Source organism: Eucyclogobius newberryi, unplaced genomic scaffold (assembly GCF_026437365.1).
Source record: "Eucyclogobius newberryi isolate DKJ021-1_F unplaced genomic scaffold, fEucNew1.0.hap1 SCAF_17, whole genome shotgun sequence".
NCBI lineage: Eukaryota > Metazoa > Chordata > Actinopteri > Gobiiformes > Gobiidae > Eucyclogobius > Eucyclogobius newberryi.
Genome location: NW_027315801.1, coordinates 21,940,797 through 21,962,064, shown reverse-complemented (window position 1 = coordinate 21,962,064; position 21,268 = coordinate 21,940,797). Strand labels below are relative to the sequence as shown.

The 21,268-nt window shown below is 43.1% G+C and overlaps 1 protein-coding gene across 1 annotated transcript in view; it reads right to left on the bottom strand.

Moving 5' to 3' along the window:
• Positions 1-242: 242 nt before the first annotated feature.
• The window catches only part of kcnd1 (potassium voltage-gated channel, Shal-related subfamily, member 1), a 48,676-nt gene continuing 27,650 nt past the window's right edge, over positions 243-21,268 (bottom strand). Inside the window, exons 8-10 of the mRNA XM_072449435.1 lie at positions 1,803-1,898; positions 1,291-1,535; positions 243-587 (exon numbers count right to left, since the gene is read on the bottom strand). Of these exons, the coding sequence (XP_072305536.1) occupies positions 380-587; positions 1,291-1,535; positions 1,803-1,898 (549 nt within the window). The 3' untranslated portion in view covers positions 243-379. The remainder of the gene's footprint in view (positions 588-1,290; positions 1,536-1,802; positions 1,899-21,268) is intronic.

The following is a 21,268-nucleotide window of genomic DNA, read 5'->3' as shown; positions in this document are numbered from 1 at the left end:
TCAAAAGCAATTCTTGTATTTTATTTATTCAACATTTTAGTTTGATTGTTTGATGAATAATAATTAGTTATTTTAGATCTTAGCTATTTAAATCCTGTATCTTCAAATCCAAAGCCAAAAGCTAAACATACCAGATTTTTAAAAATAATTGTTGCCAAGCATGATGTCATTATTGTCCAAAATAACTTCCACAAACCAGATTTTCCCATCATTTTTGACATGACCCTTCTTTTTTTAACCTTAGTCATTCAATGCATTTTCCTTTTTGCCCTCCTTTCTGATTTTCTGTGTTATTATCAAAATGTCTGTTCCAGTCTTGTGCCTTTAGCCTGTTTTTGTGCGACTATCGGCCTCTTCAATGGCAGGAGAGTGAGGTGCGTTATAAGGAGGAAATCTTGAAGGTGTCGTTAGTGCATGCAGTGGCCCGAGTGTTTCGGAGAATTCCGGGAATAGGAGCGGGAGAAGGAGGGAGGCTTTCATCTGGACTGTTGGCCGGAGGAGTGGGGATGCTAATGATAGCCGCCGTGAAGTCCTGCTCCCCACAGTTCAACTTCAGCTCTGTGGGCTGAGCGTTCAGACTGGAGCGACTGAGAGAGAGGGGAGGAAAGAGGGAGGAGAAGGAGAGGAAGGTATGAGTGACTAATATCATCTGGCCGCAATTTTTTAAAACAAATTTCACTTACTAATCCAATCCACCCTCACTAGTGCATATTACTTTTGTGTCTATGAGCAAAACACGTATCCTGCCTTTCCCCCGGTGTCTGACAACTGCTGCTGTGAGTTTGGGCTTTACAAAAATAAACCTACTGTAACTGAACGTATGTGTCACTGGGTGAGTGGTCTCTCTATTTGAGTGCCCAGTGGAGGTCCAAAAAGGGCATTTAAAGGGACATTTAAATTGACTATTTTGAGTGGAAATGTTACACGTTAAGTCGGTTTTAGTTAATATTTTAGTACTACCTTAATGTATCCAGACATGTATTAGACATATGTTATATGTTGGAACAGTTTACCTCAAGACCTTAAATTAGCATCATCAGTGACTTTTTAAATCTCTTTTAAAAACCTATTTTTTTCAGATTTGCTTTTAACAGCTACTGAGGAATGGAATTGTATGTCACTTGTATTGTGTCTCTTGCCTGTATGTTGTTGCAAATTGAAGTCACTCCTTGAGTAAATACTATTGTGAAGTTTGGCTTAAGGTTAATCAAGTCAAACGGACTCATTTGCTGCACATGTTGTAGGGATATGGTGTAGATGCTGCCCCCTACTGGCTCACAACCATCTTACGTCTGGTGTATGATGGTGGTGGTCTTGGAGTGCAGCGTGTCCAGCTCCTGGATGCTGCCTCGGCTCACAGACACCGTGGAGTTGGCCAATCTCATGGCGGCTCTTCTTCTCGCCCTGCGCGGGCAGCAGCCTGTGGAGTTGTTGTGCCCCTGTTGGCTGGACAGAGAGGTGCTGCGGCTCGTCCTGAAGGCCGATTCTGTCATGCACAGCTCACTGTACGTTATCTCATCTGTGAACTCGTGATTCTGTGGAGAACAGGACAAAGGACTGTAAGAGACACTGACAGGAGCAGATCCTATCTGTCTATCTATCCTATAAAAGATGACATCTTCTGACAATCTAAGAGGACATTTATTCATGTAAAGAAGACTTGAAGTGTGAAGGAAGAGAATACAGAAGAGAGGGTTATGGCTTGTGGTACTACAACAGAACTACAAGCCATAACCCTCTCTTCTGCATTGTAGTGTAGTTTTACTCGTGTCGCAATCCAGCAGAACGTTCACAGTACTTACAGTCGTTTTCTCGAGGCAGTGCAGCAGGTGGTGGTGCTGATGCTCAAATGCAGATCTATTCTTCACACACATAGTTGTGGTGCTGTTGTGGCGCTCCTAAAACACACACAAACACACACACACACACACACACACACACACACAAACAAACACACACACACACACACAAACACACACACACACACACACAAAGAAGAATAGTATATTTACTTTAAGATCCTGGCCATTAACCTCACAACTCTCAGATTACATATAGCTATTTGGAGGCTAAAGAGTCATCTGTTGTATATGATGCATCCCACAAACAAAAGTTAGTTTAAGTCTTTCCTTCTTGCTCATTTCCTTCATTCACTCTCGCATCCTCTGTAGTGAACATATTGAAGCTATAAATGCATTATGTTGCATTAGCCCTCTCTCCTATCCTCGTCTCCTCTCTCCTCCCTCCTATATAGCGCACACTTAGAAGGTAGTCTAAATTAAAGTCCTAAGTGCTGTGATGTTAGTTCTGGTTCTGTTCCAGAAGCTGACTCAGCTTCTCTCGATCTTTATCTCTCATCAGGGCCAAAGACCAGAGTTTGGACGATCCAAAATAACAATACTTACAACATAATGTGCAATTATCGCATCAGCCCAACCAAAAGATAAAAATGAATGAATTTATAGGACAACATATATTATATGACGCTTAGAAAATTTGATTTGTTTTTGTCATTTTAATTAAAGGCCATCTTATCTTATCCTATCTTAAATATTTTGGTGGCAATAAGTGGCTATACTTTCCCCAGTCATGTAAATACTCTGGTAAATTTGGGGTTTGGACACATTTCTGGACAGTAGTTAGTTGTAGGGACGTACACAGTGTAAACATTCACTTCACTTCTCCACTAGAGGGCACTTTGGAGTTACCAAACCACTGCGTTCTATCTGCTCGGTGGTTGAGTGGATAGCACACGTGCCATGTGGGTGGATTGCAGCTTCGTGAGTTTCCATCTTGCTCTGAAAATTTGCTGCATGTCCTACCCTCTCTCATCCCGATTGCATGCTGCACTGACCTGTCCAATAAAGCCTACAAGTACAACCGAAAAATCTTTCTATCCGCATTACATTCACCTAATTATAAATAAAAGGCAAAATAAATAATCAAGTCTATCAGAACCACACTCCTCATATACATATACATATACCTCACCAGCATCAATCATATTTTGTGTCTTTAAAGGAGTGAAATATTGGAATTTAACTTGGCCTGGAGGAGCCTCTTTTTGCTTGTTTCTTTAGCTATAATATTCCACAGACTGGCATTAAACATATCTATCACCTTAAAGAATGTTCCATGGAATCAAGCAAGTGATTTTCCACCTCCAGAAAGGTCGTGCCCAGGGTTAGATCCAGGTCTACTTTTTAATCCAGGGATTTAGACATGAGACGCTTGTGAGGGCTGTGTGTTCTGTGTGTGTTCTGTGTGTGTTCTGTGTGTGTTCTGTGTGTGTTCTGTGTGTGTTCTGTGTGTGTTCTGTGTGTGTTCTGTGTGTGTTCTGTGTGTGTTCTATGTGTGTGTTCTGTGTGTGTTCTGTGTGTGTTCTGTGTGTGTTCTGTGTGTGTTCTATGTGTGTGTTCTGATGTGTTCTGTGTGTGTTCTGTGTGTGTTCTGTTGTGTGTTCTGTGTGTTTTCTGTGTGTTCTGTGTGTGTTCTGTGTGTGTTCTGTGTGTGTTCTGCATGTGTTCTGTTGTGTGTTCTGCTTGTGTTCTGTGTGTGTTCTGTGTGTGTTCTGTGTGTGTTCTGTGTGTGTTCTGTGTGTGTTCTGTGTGTGTTCTATGTGTGTGTTCTGTGTGTGTTCTGCATGTGTTCTGCTTGTGTTCTGTGTGTGTTCTGTGTGTGTTCTGTGTGTGTTCTGTGTGTGTTCTGCATGTGTTCTGCTTGTGTTCTGTGTGTGTTCTGTGTGTGTTCTGTGTGTGTTCTGCATGTGTTCTGCTTGTGTTCTGTGTGTATTCTGTGTGTGCTCTGCATGTGTTCTGTGTGTGTTCTGTTGTGTGTTTTGTGTGTGTTCTGTGTGTGTTCTGTGTGTATTCTGTTTGTGTTCTGTGTGTGTTCTGTGTGTGTTCTGTTGTGTGTTCTGTGTGTGTTCTGTGTGTATTCTGTTGTGTGTTCTATGTGTGTTCTGTGTGTGTTCTGTGTGTGTTCTGTGTGTGTTCTGTGTGTATTGTGTTGTGTGTTCTATGTGTGTTCTGTGTGTATTCTGTGTGTGTTCTGTGTGTGTTCTGCGTGTGTTCTGTGTGTGTTCTGTTGTGTGTTCTGTTGTGTATTCTGTGTGTGTTCTGTGAGTGTTCTGTGTGTGTTCTGCATGTGTTCTGTTGTGTGTTCTGTGTGTGTTCTGTGTGTGTTCTGTTGTGTGTTCTGCGTGTGTTCTGTGTGTGTTCTGTGTGTATTCTGTTGTGTGTTCTATGTGTGTTCTGTGTGTGTTCTGTGTGTATTCTGCCTGTGTTCTGCTTGTGTTCTGTGTGTGTTCTGTGTGTGTTCTGCGTGTGTTCTGTGTGTGTTCTGTTGTGTATTCTGTGTGTGTTCTGCTTGTGTTCTGTGTGTGTTCTGCATGTGTTCTGTTGTGTATTCTGTGTGTGTTCTGTGTGTGTTCTGCTTGTGTTCTGCGTGTGTTCTGCATGTGTTCTGTTGTGTGTTCTGTTGTGTGTTCTGTGTGTTTTCTGTGTGTTCTGTGTGTGTTCTGTGTGTGTTCTGTGTGTGTTCTGCATGTGTTCTGTTGTGTGTTCTGCTTGTGTTCTGTGTGTGTTCTGTGTGTGTTCTGTTTGTGTTCTGCATGTGTTCTGTGTGTGTTCTGTGTGTGTTCTGCGTGTGTTCTGTGTGTGTTCTGTGTGTATTCTGTTGTGTGTTCTATGTGTGTTCTGTGTGTGTTCTATGTGTGTTCTGTGTGTGTTCCGTGTGTGTTCTGTGTGTGTTCTGTTGTGTGTTCTGTGTGAGTTCTGTGTGTGTTCTGTGTGTGTTCTGTGTGTGTTCTGCATGTGTTCTGCAAGTGTTCTGTGTGTGTTCTGTGTGTGTTCTGTGTGTGTTCTGCATGTGTTCTGCTTGTGTTCTGTGTGTCTTCTGTTGTGTTTTTTGTGTGTATTCTGTTTGTGTTCTGCATGTGTTCTGTTGTGTGTTCTGTGTGTGTTCTGTGTGTGTTCTGCCTGTGTTCTGCTTGTGTTCTGTGTGTGTTCTGTGTGTGTTCTGCTTGTGTTCTGTATGTGTTCTGTGTGTGTTCTGTTGTGTATTCTGTGTGTGTTCTGTGTGTGTTCTGTTGTGTGTTCTATGTGTGTTCTGTGTGTATTCTGTTTGTGTTCTGCATGTGTTCTGTTGTGTGTTCTGTGTGTGTTCTGTGTGTGTTCTGTTGTGTGTTCTGCGTGTGTTCTGTGTGTGTTCTGTGTGTATTCTGTGTGTGTTCTGTGTGTGTTCTGTTGTGTGTTCTGTGTGTTCTGTGTGTATTCTGTGTGTATTCTGCATGTGTTCTGCTTGTGTTCTGTGTGTGTTCTGCGTGTGTTCTGCGTGTGTTCTGCGTGTGTTCTGTGTGTGTTCTGTGTGTGTTCTGTTGTGTGTTCTGCTTGTGTTCTGTGTGTGTTCTGCTTGTGTTCTGTGTGTGTTCTGCATGTGTTCTGTTGTGTGTTCTGTTGTGTGTTCTGTGTGTGTTCTGTTGTGTGTTCTGTGTGTGTTCTGTGTGTGTTCTGTGTGTGCTCTGTGTGTATTATGTGTGTGTTCTGCATGTGTTCTGCTTGTGTTCTGTGTGTGTTCTGTGTGTGTTCTGTGTGTGTTCTGTGTGTGTTCTGTTGTGTGTTCTGTTGTGTATTCTGTGTGTGTTCTGTGTGTGTTCTGTGTGTGTTCTGCATGTGTTCTGCTTGTGTTCTGTGTGTGTTCTGTTGTGTGTTTTGTGTGTGTTCTGTGTGTATTCTGTTTGTGTTCTGCATGTGTTCTGTTGTGTGTTCTGTGTGTGTTCTGCCTGTGTTCTGCTTGTGTTCTGTGTGTGTTCTGTGTGTGTTCTGTGTGTGTTCTGTGTGTGTTCTGTGTGTGTTCTGCGTGTGTTCTGTGTGTGTTCTGTGTGTGTCCTGTGTGTGTTCTGCTTGTGTTCTGTATGTGTTCTGTGTGTGTTCTGTTGCGTATTGTGTATGTGTTCTGTGTATGTTCTGCTTGTGTTCTGTGTCTGTTCTGCATGTGTTCTGTTGTGTATTCTGTGTGTGTTCTGTGTGTGTTCTGCTTGTGTTCTGTGTGTGTTCTGCATGTGTTCTGTTGTGTGTTCTGTTGTGTGTTCTGTTGTGTGTTCTGTGTGTGTTCTGTGTGTATTCTGTTTGTGTTCTGCATGTGTTCTGTTGTGTGTTCTGTGTGTGTTCTGTGTGTGTTCTGTTGTGTGTTCTGCATGTGTTCTGTGTGTGTTCTGTGTGTATTCTGTTGTGTGTTCTATGTGTGTTCTGTGTGTGTTCTGTGTGTGTTCTGTTGTGTGTTCTGTCTGTGTTCTGTGTGTATTCTGTGTGTATTCTGCATGTGTTCCGCTTGTGTTCTGTGTGTGTTCTGCGTGTGTTCTGCGTGTGTTCTGTGTGTGTTCTGTGTGTGTTCTGTTGTGTATTCTGTGTGTGTTCTGTGTGTGTTCTGTGTGTATTCTGTTGTGTGTTCTGTGTGTGTTCTGTGTGTGTTCTGTGTGTGTTCTGCTTGTGTTCTGTGTGTGTTCTGTGTGTATTCTGTGTGTGTTCTGCATGTGTTCTGCTTGTGTTCTGTTGTGTGTTTTGTGTGTGTTCTGTGTGTGTTCTGTGTGTATTCTGTTTGTGTTCTGCATGTGTTCTGCGTGTGTTCTGTGTGTATTCTGTTGTGTGTTCTATGTGTGTTCTGTGTGTGTTCTGTGTGTGTTCTGTTGTGTGTTCTATGTGTGTTCTGTGTGTGTTCTGTGTGTGTTCTGTTGTGTGTTCTGTGTGTGTTCTGTGTGTGTTCTGTGTGTATTCTGTGTGTGTTCTGCATGTGTTCTGCTTGTGTTCTGTGTGTGTTCTGTGTGTGTTCTGTGTGTGTTAAGCGTGTGTTCTATTGTGTGTTCTGTGTGTGTTCTGTTGTGTGTTCTGTGTGTGTTCTGTGTGTGTTCTGTGTGTATTCTGTGTGTGTTCTGCATGTGTTCTGCTTGTGTTCTGTGTGTGTTCTGCGTCTGTTCTGCGTGTGTTCTGCGTGTGTTCTGCTTGTGTTCTGTGTGTGTTCTGTTGTGTGTTTTGTGTGTGTTCTGTGTGTATTCTGTTGTGTGTTCTATGTGTGTTCTGTGTGTATTCTGTTGTGTGTTCTATGTGTGTTCTGTGTGTATTCTGTTGTGTGTTCTATGTGTGTTCTGTGTGTGTTCTGTGTGTGTTTTGTGTGTGTTCTGTGTGTGTTCTGTTGTGTGTTCTGTGTGTGTTCTGTGTGTATTCTGTGTGTGTTCTGCATGTGTTCTGTGTGTGTTCTGTGTGTGTTCTGTGTGTGTTCTGTGTGTGTTCTGTTGTGTGTTCTGTGTGTGTTCTGCTTGTGTTCTGTGTGTATTCTGTGTGTGTTCTGCCGGTGTTCTGCTTGTGTTCTGTGTGTGTTCTGTGTGTGTTCTGTGTGTGTTCTGCGTGTGTTCTGTGTGTGTTCTGTGTGTGTCCTGTGTGTGTTCTGCTTGTGTTCTGTATGTGTTCTGTGTGTGTTCTGTTGTGTATTCTGTGTGTGTTTTGTGTGTGTTCTGCTTGTGTTCTGTGTGTGTTCTGCATATGTTCTGTTGTGTATTCTGTGTTTGTTCTGTGTGTGTTCTGTGTGTGTTCTGCATGTGTTCTGTTGTGTATTCTGTGTGTGTTCTGTGTGTGTTCTGCTTGTGTTCTGTGTGTGTTCTGTGTGTGTTCTGCATGTGTTCTGCTTGTGTTCTGTGTGTGTTCTGTGTGTGTTCTGCATGTGTTCTGCTTGTGTTCTGTGTGTGTTCTGTGTGTGTTCTGTGTGTGTTCTGTGTGTGTTCTGTGTGTGTTCTGCATGTGTTCTGCTTGTGTTCTGTGTGTGTTCTGTGTGTGTTCTGTTTGTGTTCTGCATGTGTTCTGCTTGTGTTCTGTGTGTATTCTGTGTGTGCTCTGCATGTGTTCTGTGTGTGTTCTGTTGTGTGTTTTGTGTGTGTTCTGTGTGTGTTCTGTGTGTATTCTGTTTGTGTTCTGTGTGTGTTCTGTGTGTGTTCTGTTGTGTGTTCTGTGTGTGTTCTGTGTGTATTCTGTTGTGTGTTCTATGTGTGTTCTGTGTGTGTTCTGTGTGTGTTCTGTGTGTGTTCTGTGTGTATTGTGTTGTGTGTTCTATGTGTGTTCTGTGTGTATTCTGTGTGTGTTCTGTGTGTGTTCTGCGTGTGTTCTGTGTGTGTTCTGTTGTGTGTTCTGTTGTGTATTCTGTGTGTGTTCTGTGAGTGTTCTGTGTGTGTTCTGTTGTGTGTTCTGTGTGTGTTCTGTGTGTGTTCTGTTGTGTGTTCTGCGTGTGTTCTGTGTGTGTTCTGTGTGTATTCTGTTGTGTGTTCTATGTGTGTTCTGTGTGTGTTCTGTGTGTGTTCTGCCTGTGTTCTGCTTGTGTTCTGTGTGTGTTCTGTGTGTGTTCTGCGTGTGTTCTGTGTGTGTTCTGTTGTGTATTCTGTGTGTGTTCTGCTTGTGTTCTGTGTGTGTTCTGCATGTGTTCTGTTGTGTATTCTGTGTGTGTTCTGTGTGTGTTCTGCTTGTGTTCTGCGTGTGTTCTGCTGTGTGTTCTGTTGTGTGTTCTGTTGTGTGTTCTGTGTGTTTTCTGTGTGTTCTGTGTGTGTTCTGTGTGTGTTCTGTGTGTGTTCTGCATGTGTTCTGTTGTGTGTTCTGCTTGTGTTCTGTGTGTGTTCTGTGTGTGTTCTATTTGTGTTCTGCATGTGTTCTGTGTGTGTTCTGTGTGTGTTCTGCGTGTGTTCTGTGTGTGTTCTGTGTGTATTCTGTTGTGTGTTCTATGTGTGTTCTGTGTGTGTTCTATGTGTGTTCTGTGTGTGTTCCGTGTGTGTTCTGTGTGTGTTCTGTTGTGTGTTCTGTGTGAGTTCTGTGTGTGTTCTGTGTGTATTCTGTGTGTGTTCTGCATGTGTTCTGCAAGTGTTCTGTGTGTGTTCTGTGTGTGTTCTGTGTGTGTTCTGCATGTGTTCTGCTTGTGTTCTGTGTGTCTTCTGTTGTGTTTTTTGTGTGTATTCTGTTTGTGTTCTGCATGTGTTCTGTTGTGTGTTCTGTGTGTGTTCTGTGTGTGTTCTGCCTGTGTTCTGCTTGTGTTCTGTGTGTGTTCTGTGTGTGTTCTGCTTGTGTTCTGTATGTGTTCTGTGTGTGTTCTGTTGTGTATTCTGTGTGTGTTCTGTGTGTGTTCTGTTGTGTGTTCTATGTGTGTTCTGTGTGTATTCTGTTTGTGTTCTGCATGTGTTCTGTTGTGTGTTCTGTGTGTGTTCTGTGTGTGTTCTGTTGTGTGTTCTGCGTGTGTTCTGTGTGTGTTCTGTGTGTATTCTGTGTGTGTTCTGTGTGTGTTTTGTTGTGTGTTCTGTGTGTTCTGTGTGTATTCTGTGTGTATTCTGCATGTGTTCTGCTTGTGTTCTGTGTGTGTTCTGCGTGTGTTCTGCGTGTGTTCTGCGTGTGTTCTGTGTGTGTTCTGTGTGTGTTCTGTTGTGTGTTCTGCTTGTGTTCTGTGTGTGTTCTGCTTGTGTTCTGTGTGTGTTCTGCATGTGTTCTGTTGTGTGTTCTGTTGTGTGTTCTGTGTGTGTTCTGTTGTGTGTTCTGTGTGTGTTCTGTGTGTGTTCTGTGTGTGCTCTGTGTGTATTATGTGTGTGTTCTGCATGTGTTCTGCTTGTGTTCTGTGTGTGTTCTGTGTGTGTTCTGTGTGTGTTCTGTGTGTGTTCTGTTGTGTGTTCTGTTGTGTATTCTGTGTGTGTTCTGTGTGTGTTCTGTGTGTGTTCTGCATGTGTTCTGCTTGTGTTCTGTGTGTGTTCTGTTGTGTGTTTTGTGTGTGTTCTGTGTGTATTCTGTTTGTGTTCTGCATGTGTTCTGTTGTGTGTTCTGTGTGTGTTCTGCCTGTGTTCTGCTTGTGTTCTGTGTGTGTTCTGTGTGTGTTCTGTGTGTGTTCTGTGTGTGTTCTGTGTGTGTTCTGCGTGTGTTCTGTGTGTGTTCTGTGTGTGTCCTGTGTGTGTTCTGCTTGTGTTCTGTATGTGTTCTGTGTGTGTTCTGTTGCGTATTGTGTATGTGTTCTGTGTATGTTCTGCTTGTGTTCTGTGTCTGTTCTGCATGTGTTCTGTTGTGTATTCTGTGTGTGTTCTGTGTGTGTTCTGCTTGTGTTCTGTGTGTGTTCTGCATGTGTTCTGTTGTGTGTTCTGTTGTGTGTTCTGTTGTGTGTTCTGTGTGTGTTCTGTGTGTATTCTGTTTGTGTTCTGCATGTGTTCTGTTGTGTGTTCTGTGTGTGTTCTGTGTGTGTTCTGTTGTGTGTTCTGCATGTGTTCTGTGTGTGTTCTGTGTGTATTCTGTTGTGTGTTCTATGTGTGTTCTGTGTGTGTTCTGTGTGTGTTCTGTTGTGTGTTCTGTCTGTGTTCTGTGTGTATTCTGTGTGTATTCTGCATGTGTTCCGCTTGTGTTCTGTGTGTGTTCTGCGTGTGTTCTGCATGTGTTCTGTGTGTGTTCTGTGTGTGTTCTGTTGTGTATTCTGTGTGTGTTCTGTGTGTGTTCTGTGTGTATTCTGTTGTGTGTTCTGTGTGTGTTCTGTGTGTGTTCTGTGTGTGTTCTGCTTGTGTTCTGTGTGTGTTCTGCATGTGTTCTGCTTGTGTTCTGTTGTGTGTTTTGTGTGTGTTCTGTGTGTGTTCTGTGTGTATTCTGTTTGTGTTCTGCATGTGTTCTGCGTGTGTTCTGTTGTGTTCTGTGTGTATTCTGTTGTGTGTTCTATGTGTGTTCTGTGTGTGTTCTGTGTGTGTTCTGTGTGTATTCTGTTGTGTGTTCTATGTGTGTTCTGTGTGTGTTCTGTGTGTGTTCTGTTGTGTGTTCTGTGTGTGTTCTGTGTGTGTTCTGTGTGTATTCTGTGTGTGTTCTGCATGTGTTCTGCTTGTGTTCTGTGTGTGTTCTGTGTGTGTTAAGCGTGTGTTCTATTATGTGTTCTGTGTGTGTTCTGTTGTGTGTTCTGTGTGTGTTCTGTGTGTGTTCTGTGTGTATTCTGTGTGTGTTCTGCATGTGTTCTGCTTGTGTTCTGTGTGTGTTCTGTTGTGTGTTTTGTGTGTGTTCTGTGTGTATTCTGTTGTGTGTTCTATGTGTGTTCTGTGTGTATTCTGTTGTGTGTTCTATGTGTGTTCTGTGTGTATTCTGTTGTGTGTTCTATGTGTGTTCTGTGTGTGTTCTGTGTGTGTTTTGTGTGTGTTCTGTGTGTGTTCTGTTGTGTGTTCTGTGTGTGTTCTGTGTGTATTCTGTGTGTGTTCTGCATGTGTTCTGTGTGTGTTCTGTGTGTGTTCTGTGTGTGTTCTGTGTGTGTTCTGTTGTGTGTTCTGTGTGTGTTCTGTGTGTGTTCTGTGTGTATTCTGTGTGTGTTCTGCCGGTGTTCTGCTTGTGTTCTGTGTGTGTTCTGTGTGTGTTCTGTGTGTGTTCTGCGTGTGTTCTGTGTGTGTTCTGTGTGTGTCCTGTGTGTGTTCTGCTTGTGTTCTGTATGTGTTCTGTGTGTGTTCTGTTGTGTATTCTGTGTGTGTTTTGTGTGTGTTCTGCTTGTGTTCTGTGTGTGTTCTGCATGTGTTCTGTTGTGTATTCTGTGTTTGTTCTGTGTGTGTTCTGTGTGTGTTCTGCATGTGTTCTGTTGTGTGTTCTGTTGTGTGTTCTGTGTGTGTTCTGTTGTGTGTTCTGTGTGTGTTCTCAGTGTATTCTGTTTGTGTTCTGTGTGTGGTCTGTTGTGTGTTCTGCATGTGTTCTGCGTGTGTTCTGCGTGTATTCTGTGTGTGTTCTGTGTGTGTTCTGTGTGTGTTCTGTGTGTGTTCTGTTGTGTGTTCTGTGTGTGTTCTATGTGTGTTCTGTGTGTGTTCTGTGTGTGTTCTGTGTGTGTTCTGTGTGTGTTCTGTTGTGTGTTCTGTGTGTGTTCTGTGTGTATTCTGTGTGTATTCTGCATGTGTTCTGCTTGTGTTCTGTGTGTGTTCTGTGTGTATTCTGTGTGTGTTCTGCCTGTGTTCTGCTTGTGTTCTGTGTGTGTTCTGTGTGTGTTCTGCGTGTATTCTGTGTGTGTTCTGCATGTGTTCTGTTGTGTATTCTGTGTGTGTTCTGTGTGTGTTCTGCTTGTGTTCTGTGTGTGTCCTGTGTGTGTTCTGCTTGTGTTCTGTATGTGTTCTGTGTGTGTTCTGTTGTGTATTCTGTGTGTGTTCTGTGTGTGTTCTGCTTGTGTTCTGTGTGTGTTCTGCATGTGTTCTGTTGTGTGTTCTGTGTGTGTTCTGTTGTGTGTTCTGTGTGTGTTCTGTGTGTGTTCTGCGTGTGTTCTGTGTGTGTTCTGTGTGTGTCCTGTGTGTGTTCTGCTTGTGTTCTGTATGTGTTCTGTGTGTGTTCTGTTGTGTATTCTGTGTGTGTTTTGTGTGTGTTCTGCTTGTGTTCTGTGTGTGTTCTGCATGTGTTCTGTTGTGTATTCTGTGTTTGTTCTGTGTGTGTTCTGTGTGTGTTCTGCATGTGTTCTGTTGTGTGTTCTGTTGTGTGTTCTGTGTGTGTTCTGTTGTGTGTTCTGTGTGTGTTTCTTTGTGTATTCTGTTTGTGTTCTGTGTGTGGTCTGTTGTGTGTTCTGCATGTGTTCTGCGTGTGTTCTGTGTGTGTTCTGTGTGTGTTCTGTGTGTGTTCTGTGTGTGTTCTGCTTGTGTTCTGTGTGTGTTCTGTGTGTGTTCTGTGTGTGTTCTGTGTGTGTTCTGTGTGTGTTCTGCGTGTGTTCTGTGTGTGTTCTGTGTGTGTCCTGTGTGTGTTCTGCTTGTGTTCTGTATGTGTTCTGTGTGTGTTCTGTTGCGTATTGTGTATGTGTTCTGTGTATGTTCTGCTTGTGTTCTGTGTCTGTTCTGCATGTGTTCTGTTGTGTATTCTGTGTGTGTTCTGTGTGTGTTCTGCTTGTGTTCTGTGTGTGTTCTGCATGTGTTCTGTTGTGTGTTCTGTTGTGTGTTCTGTTGTGTGTTCTGTGTGTGTTCTGTGTGTATTCTGTTTGTGTTCTGCATGTGTTCTGTTGTGTGTTCTGTGTGTGTTCTGTGTGTGTTCTGTTGTGTGTTCTGCATGTGTTCTGTGTGTGTTCTGTGTGTATTCTGTTGTGTGTTCTATGTGTGTTCTGTGTGTGTTCTGTGTGTGTTCTGTTGTGTGTTCTGTCTGTGTTCTGTGTGTATTCTGTGTGTATTCTGCATGTGTTCCGCTTGTGTTCTGTGTGTGTTCTGCGTGTGTTCTGCATGTGTTCTGTGTGTGTTCTGTGTGTGTTCTGTTGTGTATTCTGTGTGTGTTCTGTGTGTGTTCTGTGTGTATTCTGTTGTGTGTTCTGTGTGTGTTCTGTGTGTGTTCTGTGTGTGTTCTGCTTGTGTTCTGTGTGTGTTCTGCATGTGTTCTGCTTGTGTTCTGTTGTGTGTTTTGTGTGTGTTCTGTGTGTGTTCTGTGTGTATTCTGTTTGTGTTCTGCATGTGTTCTGCGTGTGTTCTGTTGTGTTCTGTGTGTATTCTGTTGTGTGTTCTATGTGTGTTCTGTGTGTGTTCTGTGTGTGTTCTGTGTGTATTCTGTTGTGTGTTCTATGTGTGTTCTGTGTGTGTTCTGTGTGTGTTCTGTTGTGTGTTCTGTGTGTGTTCTGTGTGTGTTCTGTGTGTATTCTGTGTGTGTTCTGCATGTGTTCTGCTTGTGTTCTGTGTGTGTTCTGTGTGTGTTAAGCGTGTGTTCTATTATGTGTTCTGTGTGTGTTCTGTTGTGTGTTCTGTGTGTGTTCTGTGTGTGTTCTGTGTGTATTCTGTGTGTGTTCTGCATGTGTTCTGCTTGTGTTCTGTGTGTGTTCTGTTGTGTGTTTTGTGTGTGTTCTGTGTGTATTCTGTTGTGTGTTCTATGTGTGTTCTGTGTGTATTCTGTTGTGTGTTCTATGTGTGTTCTGTGTGTATTCTGTTGTGTGTTCTATGTGTGTTCTGTGTGTGTTCTGTGTGTGTTTTGTGTGTGTTCTGTGTGTGTTCTGTTGTGTGTTCTGTGTGTGTTCTGTGTGTATTCTGTGTGTGTTCTGCATGTGTTCTGTGTGTGTTCTGTGTGTGTTCTGTGTGTGTTCTGTGTGTGTTCTGTTGTGTGTTCTGTGTGTGTTCTGTGTGTGTTCTGTGTGTGTTCTGTGTGTGTTCTGTTGTGTGTTCTGTGTGTGTTCTGTGTGTATTCTGTGTGTATTCTGCATGTGTTCTGCTTGTGTTCTGTGTGTGTTCTGTGTGTATTCTGTGTGTGTTCTGCCTGTGTTCTGCTTGTGTTCTGCGTGTATTCTGTGTGTGTTCTGCATGTGTTCTGTTGTGTATTCTGTGTGTGTTCTGTGTGTGTTCTGCTTGTGTTCTGTGTGTGTCCTGTGTGTGTTCTGCTTGTGTTCTGTATGTGTTCTGTGTGTGTTCTGTTGTGTATTCTGTGTGTGTTCTGTGTGTGTTCTGCTTGTGTTCTGTGTGTGTTCTGCATGTGTTCTGTTGTGTGTTCTGTTGTGTGTTCTGTGTGTGTTCTGTTGTGTGTTCTGTGTGTATTCTGTTTGTGTTCTGCATGTGTTCTGTTGTGTGTTCTGTGTGTGTTCTGTGTGTTCTGCATGTGTTCTGTGTGTGTTCTGTGTGTATTCTGTTGTGTGTTCTATGTGTGTTCTGTGTGTGTCCTGTGTGTGTTCTGCTTGTGTTCTGTTGTGTGTTCTGTGTGTGTTCTGTTGTGTGTTCTGTGTGTGTTCTGTGTGTGTTCTGTGTGTGCTCTGTGTGTATTATGTGTGTGTTCTGCATGTGTTCTGCTTGTGTTCTGTGTGTGTTCTGTGTGTGTTCTGTGTGTGTTCTGTGTGTGTTCTGTTGTGTGTTCTGTTGTGTATTCTGTGTGTGTTCTGTGTGTGTTCTGTGTGTGTTCTGCATGTGTTCTGCTTGTGTTCTGTGTGTGTTCTGTTGTGTGTTTTGTGTGTGTTCTGTGTGTATTCTGTTTGTGTTCTGCATGTGTTCTGTTGTGTGTTCTGTGTGTGTTCTGCCTGTGTTCTGCTTGTGTTCTGTGTGTGTTCTGTGTGTGTTCTGTGTGTGTTCTGTGTGTGTTCTGTGTGTGTTCTGCGTGTGTTCTGTGTGTGTTCTGTGTGTGTCCTGTGTGTGTTCTGCTTGTGTTCTGTATGTGTTCTGTGTGTGTTCTGTTGCGTATTGTGTATGTGTTCTGTGTATGTTCTGCTTGTGTTCTGTGTCTGTTCTGCATGTGTTCTGTTGTGTATTCTGTGTGTGTTCTGTGTGTGTTCTGCTTGTGTTCTGTGTGTGTTCTGCATGTGTTCTGTTGTGTGTTCTGTTGTGTGTTCTGTTGTGTGTTCTGTGTGTGTTCTGTGTGTATTCTGTTTGTGTTCTGCATGTGTTCTGTTGTGTGTTCTGTGTGTGTTCTGTGTGTGTTCTGTTGTGTGTTCTGCATGTGTTCTGTGTGTGTTCTGTGTGTATTCTGTTGTGTGTTCTATGTGTGTTCTGTGTGTGTTCTGTGTGTGTTCTGTTGTGTGTTCTGTCTGTGTTCTGTGTGTATTCTGTGTGTATTCTGCATGTGTTCCGCTTGTGTTCTGTGTGTGTTCTGCGTGTGTTCTGCATGTGTTCTGTGTGTGTTCTGTGTGTGTTCTGTTGTGTATTCTGTGTGTGTTCTGTGTGTGTTCTGTGTGTATTCTGTTGTGTGTTCTGTGTGTGTTCTGTGTGTGTTCTGTGTGTGTTCTGCTTGTGTTCTGTGTGTGTTCTGCATGTGTTCTGCTTGTGTTCTGTTGTGTGTTTTGTGTGTGTTCTGTGTGTGTTCTGTGTGTATTCTGTTTGTGTTCTGCATGTGTTCTGCGTGTGTTCTGTTGTGTTCTGTGTGTATTCTGTTGTGTGTTCTATGTGTGTTCTGTGTGTGTTCTGTGTGTGTTCTGTGTGTATTCTGTTGTGTGTTCTATGTGTGTTCTGTGTGTGTTCTGTGTGTGTTCTGTTGTGTGTTCTGTGTGTGTTCTGTGTGTGTTCTGTGTGTATTCTGTGTGTGTTCTGCATGTGTTCTGCTTGTGTTCTGTGTGTGTTCTGTGTGTGTTAAGCGTGTGTTCTATTATGTGTTCTGTGTGTGTTCTGTTGTGTGTTCTGTGTGTGTTCTGTGTGTGTTCTGTGTGTATTCTGTGTGTGTTCTGCATGTGTTCTGCTTGTGTTCTGTGTGTGTTCTGTTGTGTGTTTTGTGTGTGTTCTGTGTGTATTCTGTTGTGTGTTCTATGTGTGTTCTGTGTGTATTCTGTTGTGTGTTCTATGTGTGTTCTGTGTGTATTCTGTTGTGTGTTCTATGTGTGTTCTGTGTGTGTTCTGTGTGTGTTTTGTGTGTGTTCTGTGTGTGTTCTGTTGTGTGTTCTGTGTGTGTTCTGTGTGTATTCTGTGTGTGTTCTGCATGTGTTCTGTGTGTGTTCTGTGTGTGTTCTGTGTGTGTTCTGTGTGTGTTCTGTTGTGTGTTCTGTGTGTGTTCTGTGTGTGTTCTGTGTGTATTCTGTGTGTGTTCTGCCGGTGTTCTGCTTGTGTTCTGTGTGTGTTCTGTGTGTGTTCTGTGTGTGTTCTGCGTGTGTTCTGTGTGTGTTCTGTGTGTGTCCTGTGTGTGTTCTGCTTGTGTTCTGTATGTGTTCTGTGTGTGTTCTGTTGTGTATTCTGTGTGTGTTTTGTGTGTGTTCTGCTTGTGTTCTGTGTGTGTTCTGCATGTGTTCTGTTGTGTATTCTGTGTTTGTTCTGTGTGTGTTCTGTGTGTGTTCTGCATGTGTTCTGTTGTGTGTTCTGTTGTGTGTTCTGTGTGTGTTCTGTTGTGTGTTCTGTGTGTGTTCTCAGTGTATTCTGTTTGTGTTCTGTGTGTGGTCTGTTGTGTGTTCTGCATGTGTTCTGCGTGTGTTCTGCGTGTATTCTGTGTGTGTTCTGTGTGTGTTCTGTGTGTGTTCTGTGTGTGTTCTGTTGTGTGTTCTGTGTGTGTTCTATGTGTGTTCTGTGTGTGTTCTGTGTGTGTTCTGTGTGTGTTCTGTGTGTGTTCTGTTGTGTGTTCTGTGTGTGTTCTGTGTGTATTCTGTGTGTATTCTGCATGTGTTCTGCTTGTGTTCTGTGTGTGTTCTGTGTGTATTCTGTGTGTGTTCTGCCTGTGTTCTGCTTGTGTTCTGTGTGTGTTCTGTGTGTGTTCTGCGTGTATTCTGTGTGTGTTCTGCATGTGTTCTGTTGTGTATTCTGTGTGTGTTCTGTGTGTGTTCTGCTTGTGTTCTGTGTGTGTCCTGTGTGTGTTCTGCTTGTGTTCTGTATGTGTTCTGTGTGTGTTCTGTTGTGTATTCTGTGTGTGTTCTGTGTGTGTTCTGCTTGTGTTCTGTGTGTGTTCTGCATGTGTTCTGTTGTGTGTTCTGTGTGTGTTCTGTTGTGTGTTCTGTGTGTGTTCTGTGTGTGTTCTGCGTGTGTTCTGTGTGTGTTCTGTGTGTGTCCTGTGTGTGTTCTGCTTGTGTTCTGTATGTGTTCTGTGTGTGTTCTGTTGTGTATTCTGTGTGTGTTTTGTGTGTGTTCTGCTTGTGTTCTGTGTGTGTTCTGCATGTGTTCTGTTGTGTATTCTGTGTTTGTTCTGTGTGTGTTCTGTGTGTGTTCTGCATGTGTTCTGTTGTGTGTTCTGTTGTGTGTTCTGTGTGTGTTCTGTTGTGTGTTCTGTGTGTGTTTCTTTGTGTATTCTGTTTGTGTTCTGTGTGTGGTCTGTTGTGTGTTCTGCATGTGTTCTGCGTGTGTTCTGTGTGTGTTCTGTGTGTGTTCTGTGTGTGTTCTGTGTGTGTTCTGTTGTGTGTTCTGTGTGTGTTCTATGTGTGTTCTGTGTGTGTTCTGTGTGTGTTCTGTGTGTGTTCTGTGAGTGTTCTGTTGTGTGTTCTGTGTGTGTTCTGTGTGTATTCTGTGTGTATTCTGCATGTGTTCTGCTTGTGTTCTGTGTGTGTTCTGTGTGTATTCTGTGTGTGTTCTGCCTGTGTTCTGCTTGTGTTCTGTGTGTATTCTGTGTGTATTCTGCATGTGTTCTGCTTGTGTTCTGTGTGTGTTCTGCGTGTATTCTGTGTGTGTTCTGCATGTGTTCTGTTGTGTATTCTGTGTGAGTTCTGTGTGTGTTCTGCTTGTGTTCTGTGTGTGTCCTGTATGTGTTCTGCTTGTGTTCTGTATGTGTTCTGCGTGTGTTCTGTTGTGTATTCTGTGTGTGTTCTGTGTGTGTTCTGCTTGTGTTCTGTGTGTGTTCTGCATGTGTTCTGTTGTGTGTTCTGTTGTGTGTTCTGTGTGTGTTCTGTTGTGTGTTCTGTGTGTATTCTGTTTGTGTTCTGCATGTGTTCTGTTGTGTGTTCTGTGTGTTCTGCATGTGTTCTGTGTGTGTTCTGTGTGTATTCTGTTGTGTGTTTTATGTGTGTTCTGTGTGTGTTCTGTGTGTGTTCTGCGTGTGTTCTGCGTGTGTTCTGTGTGTGTTCTGTTTGTATTCTGTGTGTGTTCTGCTTGTGTTCTGTGTGTGTTCTGTGTGTGTTCTGCGTGTGTTCTGTGTGTGTTCTGTGTGTGTCCTGTGTGTGTTCTGCTTGTGTTCTGTATGTGTTCTGTGTGTGTTCTGTTGTGTATTCTGTGTGTGTTTTGTGTGTGTTCTGCTTGTGTTCTGTGTGTGTTCTGCATGTGTTCTGTTGTGTATTCTGTGTTTGTTCTGTGTGTGTTCTGTGTGTGTTCTGCATGTGTTCTGTTGTGTGTTCTGTGTGTGTTCTGTTGTGTGTTCTGTGTGTGTTCTGTGTGTATTCTGTTTGTGTTCTGTGTGTGGTCTGTTGTGTGTTCTGCATGTGTTCTGCGTGTGTTCTGTGTGTATTCTGTGTGTGTTCTGTGTGTGTTCTGTGTGTGTTCTGTGTGTGTTCTGTTGTGTGTTCTGTGTGTGTTCTATGTGTGTTCTGTGTGTGTTCTGTGTGTGTTCTGTGTGTGTTCTGTGTGTGTTCTGTGTGTGTTCTGTTGTGTGTTCTGTGTGTGTTCTGTGTGTATTCTGTGTGTATTCTGCATGTGTTCTGCTTGTGTTCTGTGTGTGTTCTGTGTGTATTCTGTGTGTGTTCTGCCTGTGTTCTGCTTGTGTTCTGCGTGTATTCTGTGTGTGTTCTGCATGTGTTCTGTTGTGTATTCTGTGTGTGTTCTGTGTGTGTTCTGCTTGTGTTCTGTGTGTGTCCTGTGTGTGTTCTGCTTGTGTTCTGTATGTGTTCTGTGTGTGTTCTGTTGTGTATTCTGTGTGTGTTCTGTGTGTGTTCTGCTTGTGTTCTGTGTGTGTTCTGCATGTGTTCTGTTGTGTGTTCTGTTGTGTGTTCTGTGTGTGTTCTGTTGTGTGTTCTGTGTGTATTCTGTTTGTGTTCTGCATGTGTTCTGTTGTGTGTTCTGTGTGTGTTCTGTGTGTTCTGCATGTGTTCTGTGTGTGTTCTGTGTGTATTCTGTTGTGTGTTCTATGTGTGTTCTGTGTGTGTCCTGTGTGTGTTCTGCTTGTGTTCTGTATGTGTTCTGTGTGTGTTCTGTTGTGTATTCTGTGTGTGTTTTGTGTGTGTTCTGCTTGTGTTCTGTGTGTGTTCTGCATGTGTTCTGTTGTGTATTCTGTGTTTGTTCTGTGTGTGTTCTGTGTGTGTTCTGCATGTGTTCTGTTGTGTGTTCTATTGTGTGTTCTGTGTGTGTTCTGTTGTGTGTTCTGTGTGTGTTCTCAGTGTATTCTGTTTGTGTTCTGTGTGTGGTCTGTTGTGTGTTCTGCATGTGTTCTGCGTGTGTTCTGTGTGTATTCTGTGTGTGTTCTGTGTGTGTTCTGTGTGTGTTCTGTTGTGTGTTCTGTGTGTGTTCTATGTGTGTTTTGTGTGTATTCTGCATGTGTTCTGCTTGTGTTCTGTGTGTGTTCTGTGTGTATTCTGTGTGTGTTCTGCCTGTGTTCTGCTTGTGTTCTGTGTGTGTTCTGTGTGTGTTCTGCATGTGTTCTGTTGTGTATTCTGTGTGTGTTCTGCTTGTGTTCTGTGTGTGTCCTGTGTGTGTTCTGCTTGTGTTCTGTATGTGTTCTGTGTGTGTTCTGTTGTGTATTCTGTGTGTGTTCTGTGTGTGTTCTGCTTGTGTTCTGTGTGTGTTCTGCATGTGTTCTGTTGTGTGTTCTGTTGTGTGTTCTGTGTGTGTTCTGTTGTGTGTTCTGTGTGTGTTCTGTGTGTATTCTGTTGTGTGTTCTGTGTGTGTTCTATGGGTGTTCTGTGTGTGTTCTGTGTGTGTTCTGCTTGTGTTCTGTGTGTGTTCTGTGTGTATTCTGTGTGTGTTCTGCATGTGTTCTGCTTGTGTTCTGTGTGTGTTCTGTTGTGTGTTTTGTGTGTGTTCTGTGTGTGTTCTGTGTGTATTCTGTTTGTGTTCTGCATGTGTTCTGTGTGTGTTCTGTTGTGTGTTCTGTGTGTGTTCTGTGTGTATTCTGTTGTGTGTTCTATGTATGTTCTGTGTGTGTTCTGTGTGTGTTCTGTGTGTATTCTGTTGTGTGTTCTATGTGTGTTCTGTGTTTGTTCTGTGTGTGTTCTGTGTGTGTTCTGTGTGTGTTCTGTGTGTATTCTGTGTGTGTTTTGCATGTGTTCTGCTTGTGTTCTGTGTGTGTTCAGCGTGTGTTCTATTGTGTGTTCTGTTGTGTATTCTGTGTGTGTTCTGCTTGTGTTCTGTGTGTGTTCTGCGTGTGTTCTGCTTGTGTTCTGTGTGTGTTCTGTTGTGTGTTTTGTGTGTGTTTTGTGTGTGTTCTGTGTGTATTCTGTTGTGTGTTCTATGTGTGTTCTGTGTGTATTCTGTTGTGTGTTCTATGTGTGTTCTGTGTGTATTCTGTTGTGTGTTCTATGTGTGTTCTGTGTTTGTTCTGTGTGTGTTTTGTGTGTGTTCTGTGTGTGTTCTGTTGTGTGTTCTGTGTGTGTTCTGTGTGTATTCTGTGTGTGTTCTGCATGTGTTCTGTGTGTGTTCTGTGTGTGTTCTGTGTGTGTTCTGTTGTGTGTTCTGTGTGTGTTCTGTGTGTGTTCTGTGTGTATTCTGTGTGTGTTCTGCCGGTGTTCTGCTTGTGTTCTGTGTGTGTTCTGTGTGTGTTCTGCGTGTGTTCTGTGTGTGTTCTGTGTGTATTCTGTGTGTGTTCTGCCGGTGTTCTGCTTGTGTTCTGTGTGTGTTCTGTGTGTGTTCTGCGTGTGTTCTGTGTGTGTTCTGTGTGTGTCCTGTGTGTGTTCTGCTTGTGTTCTGTATGTGTTCTGTGTGTGTTCTGTTGTGTATTCTGTGTGTGTTTTGTGTGTGTTCTGCTTGTGTTCTGTGTGTGTTCTGCATGTGTTCTGTTGT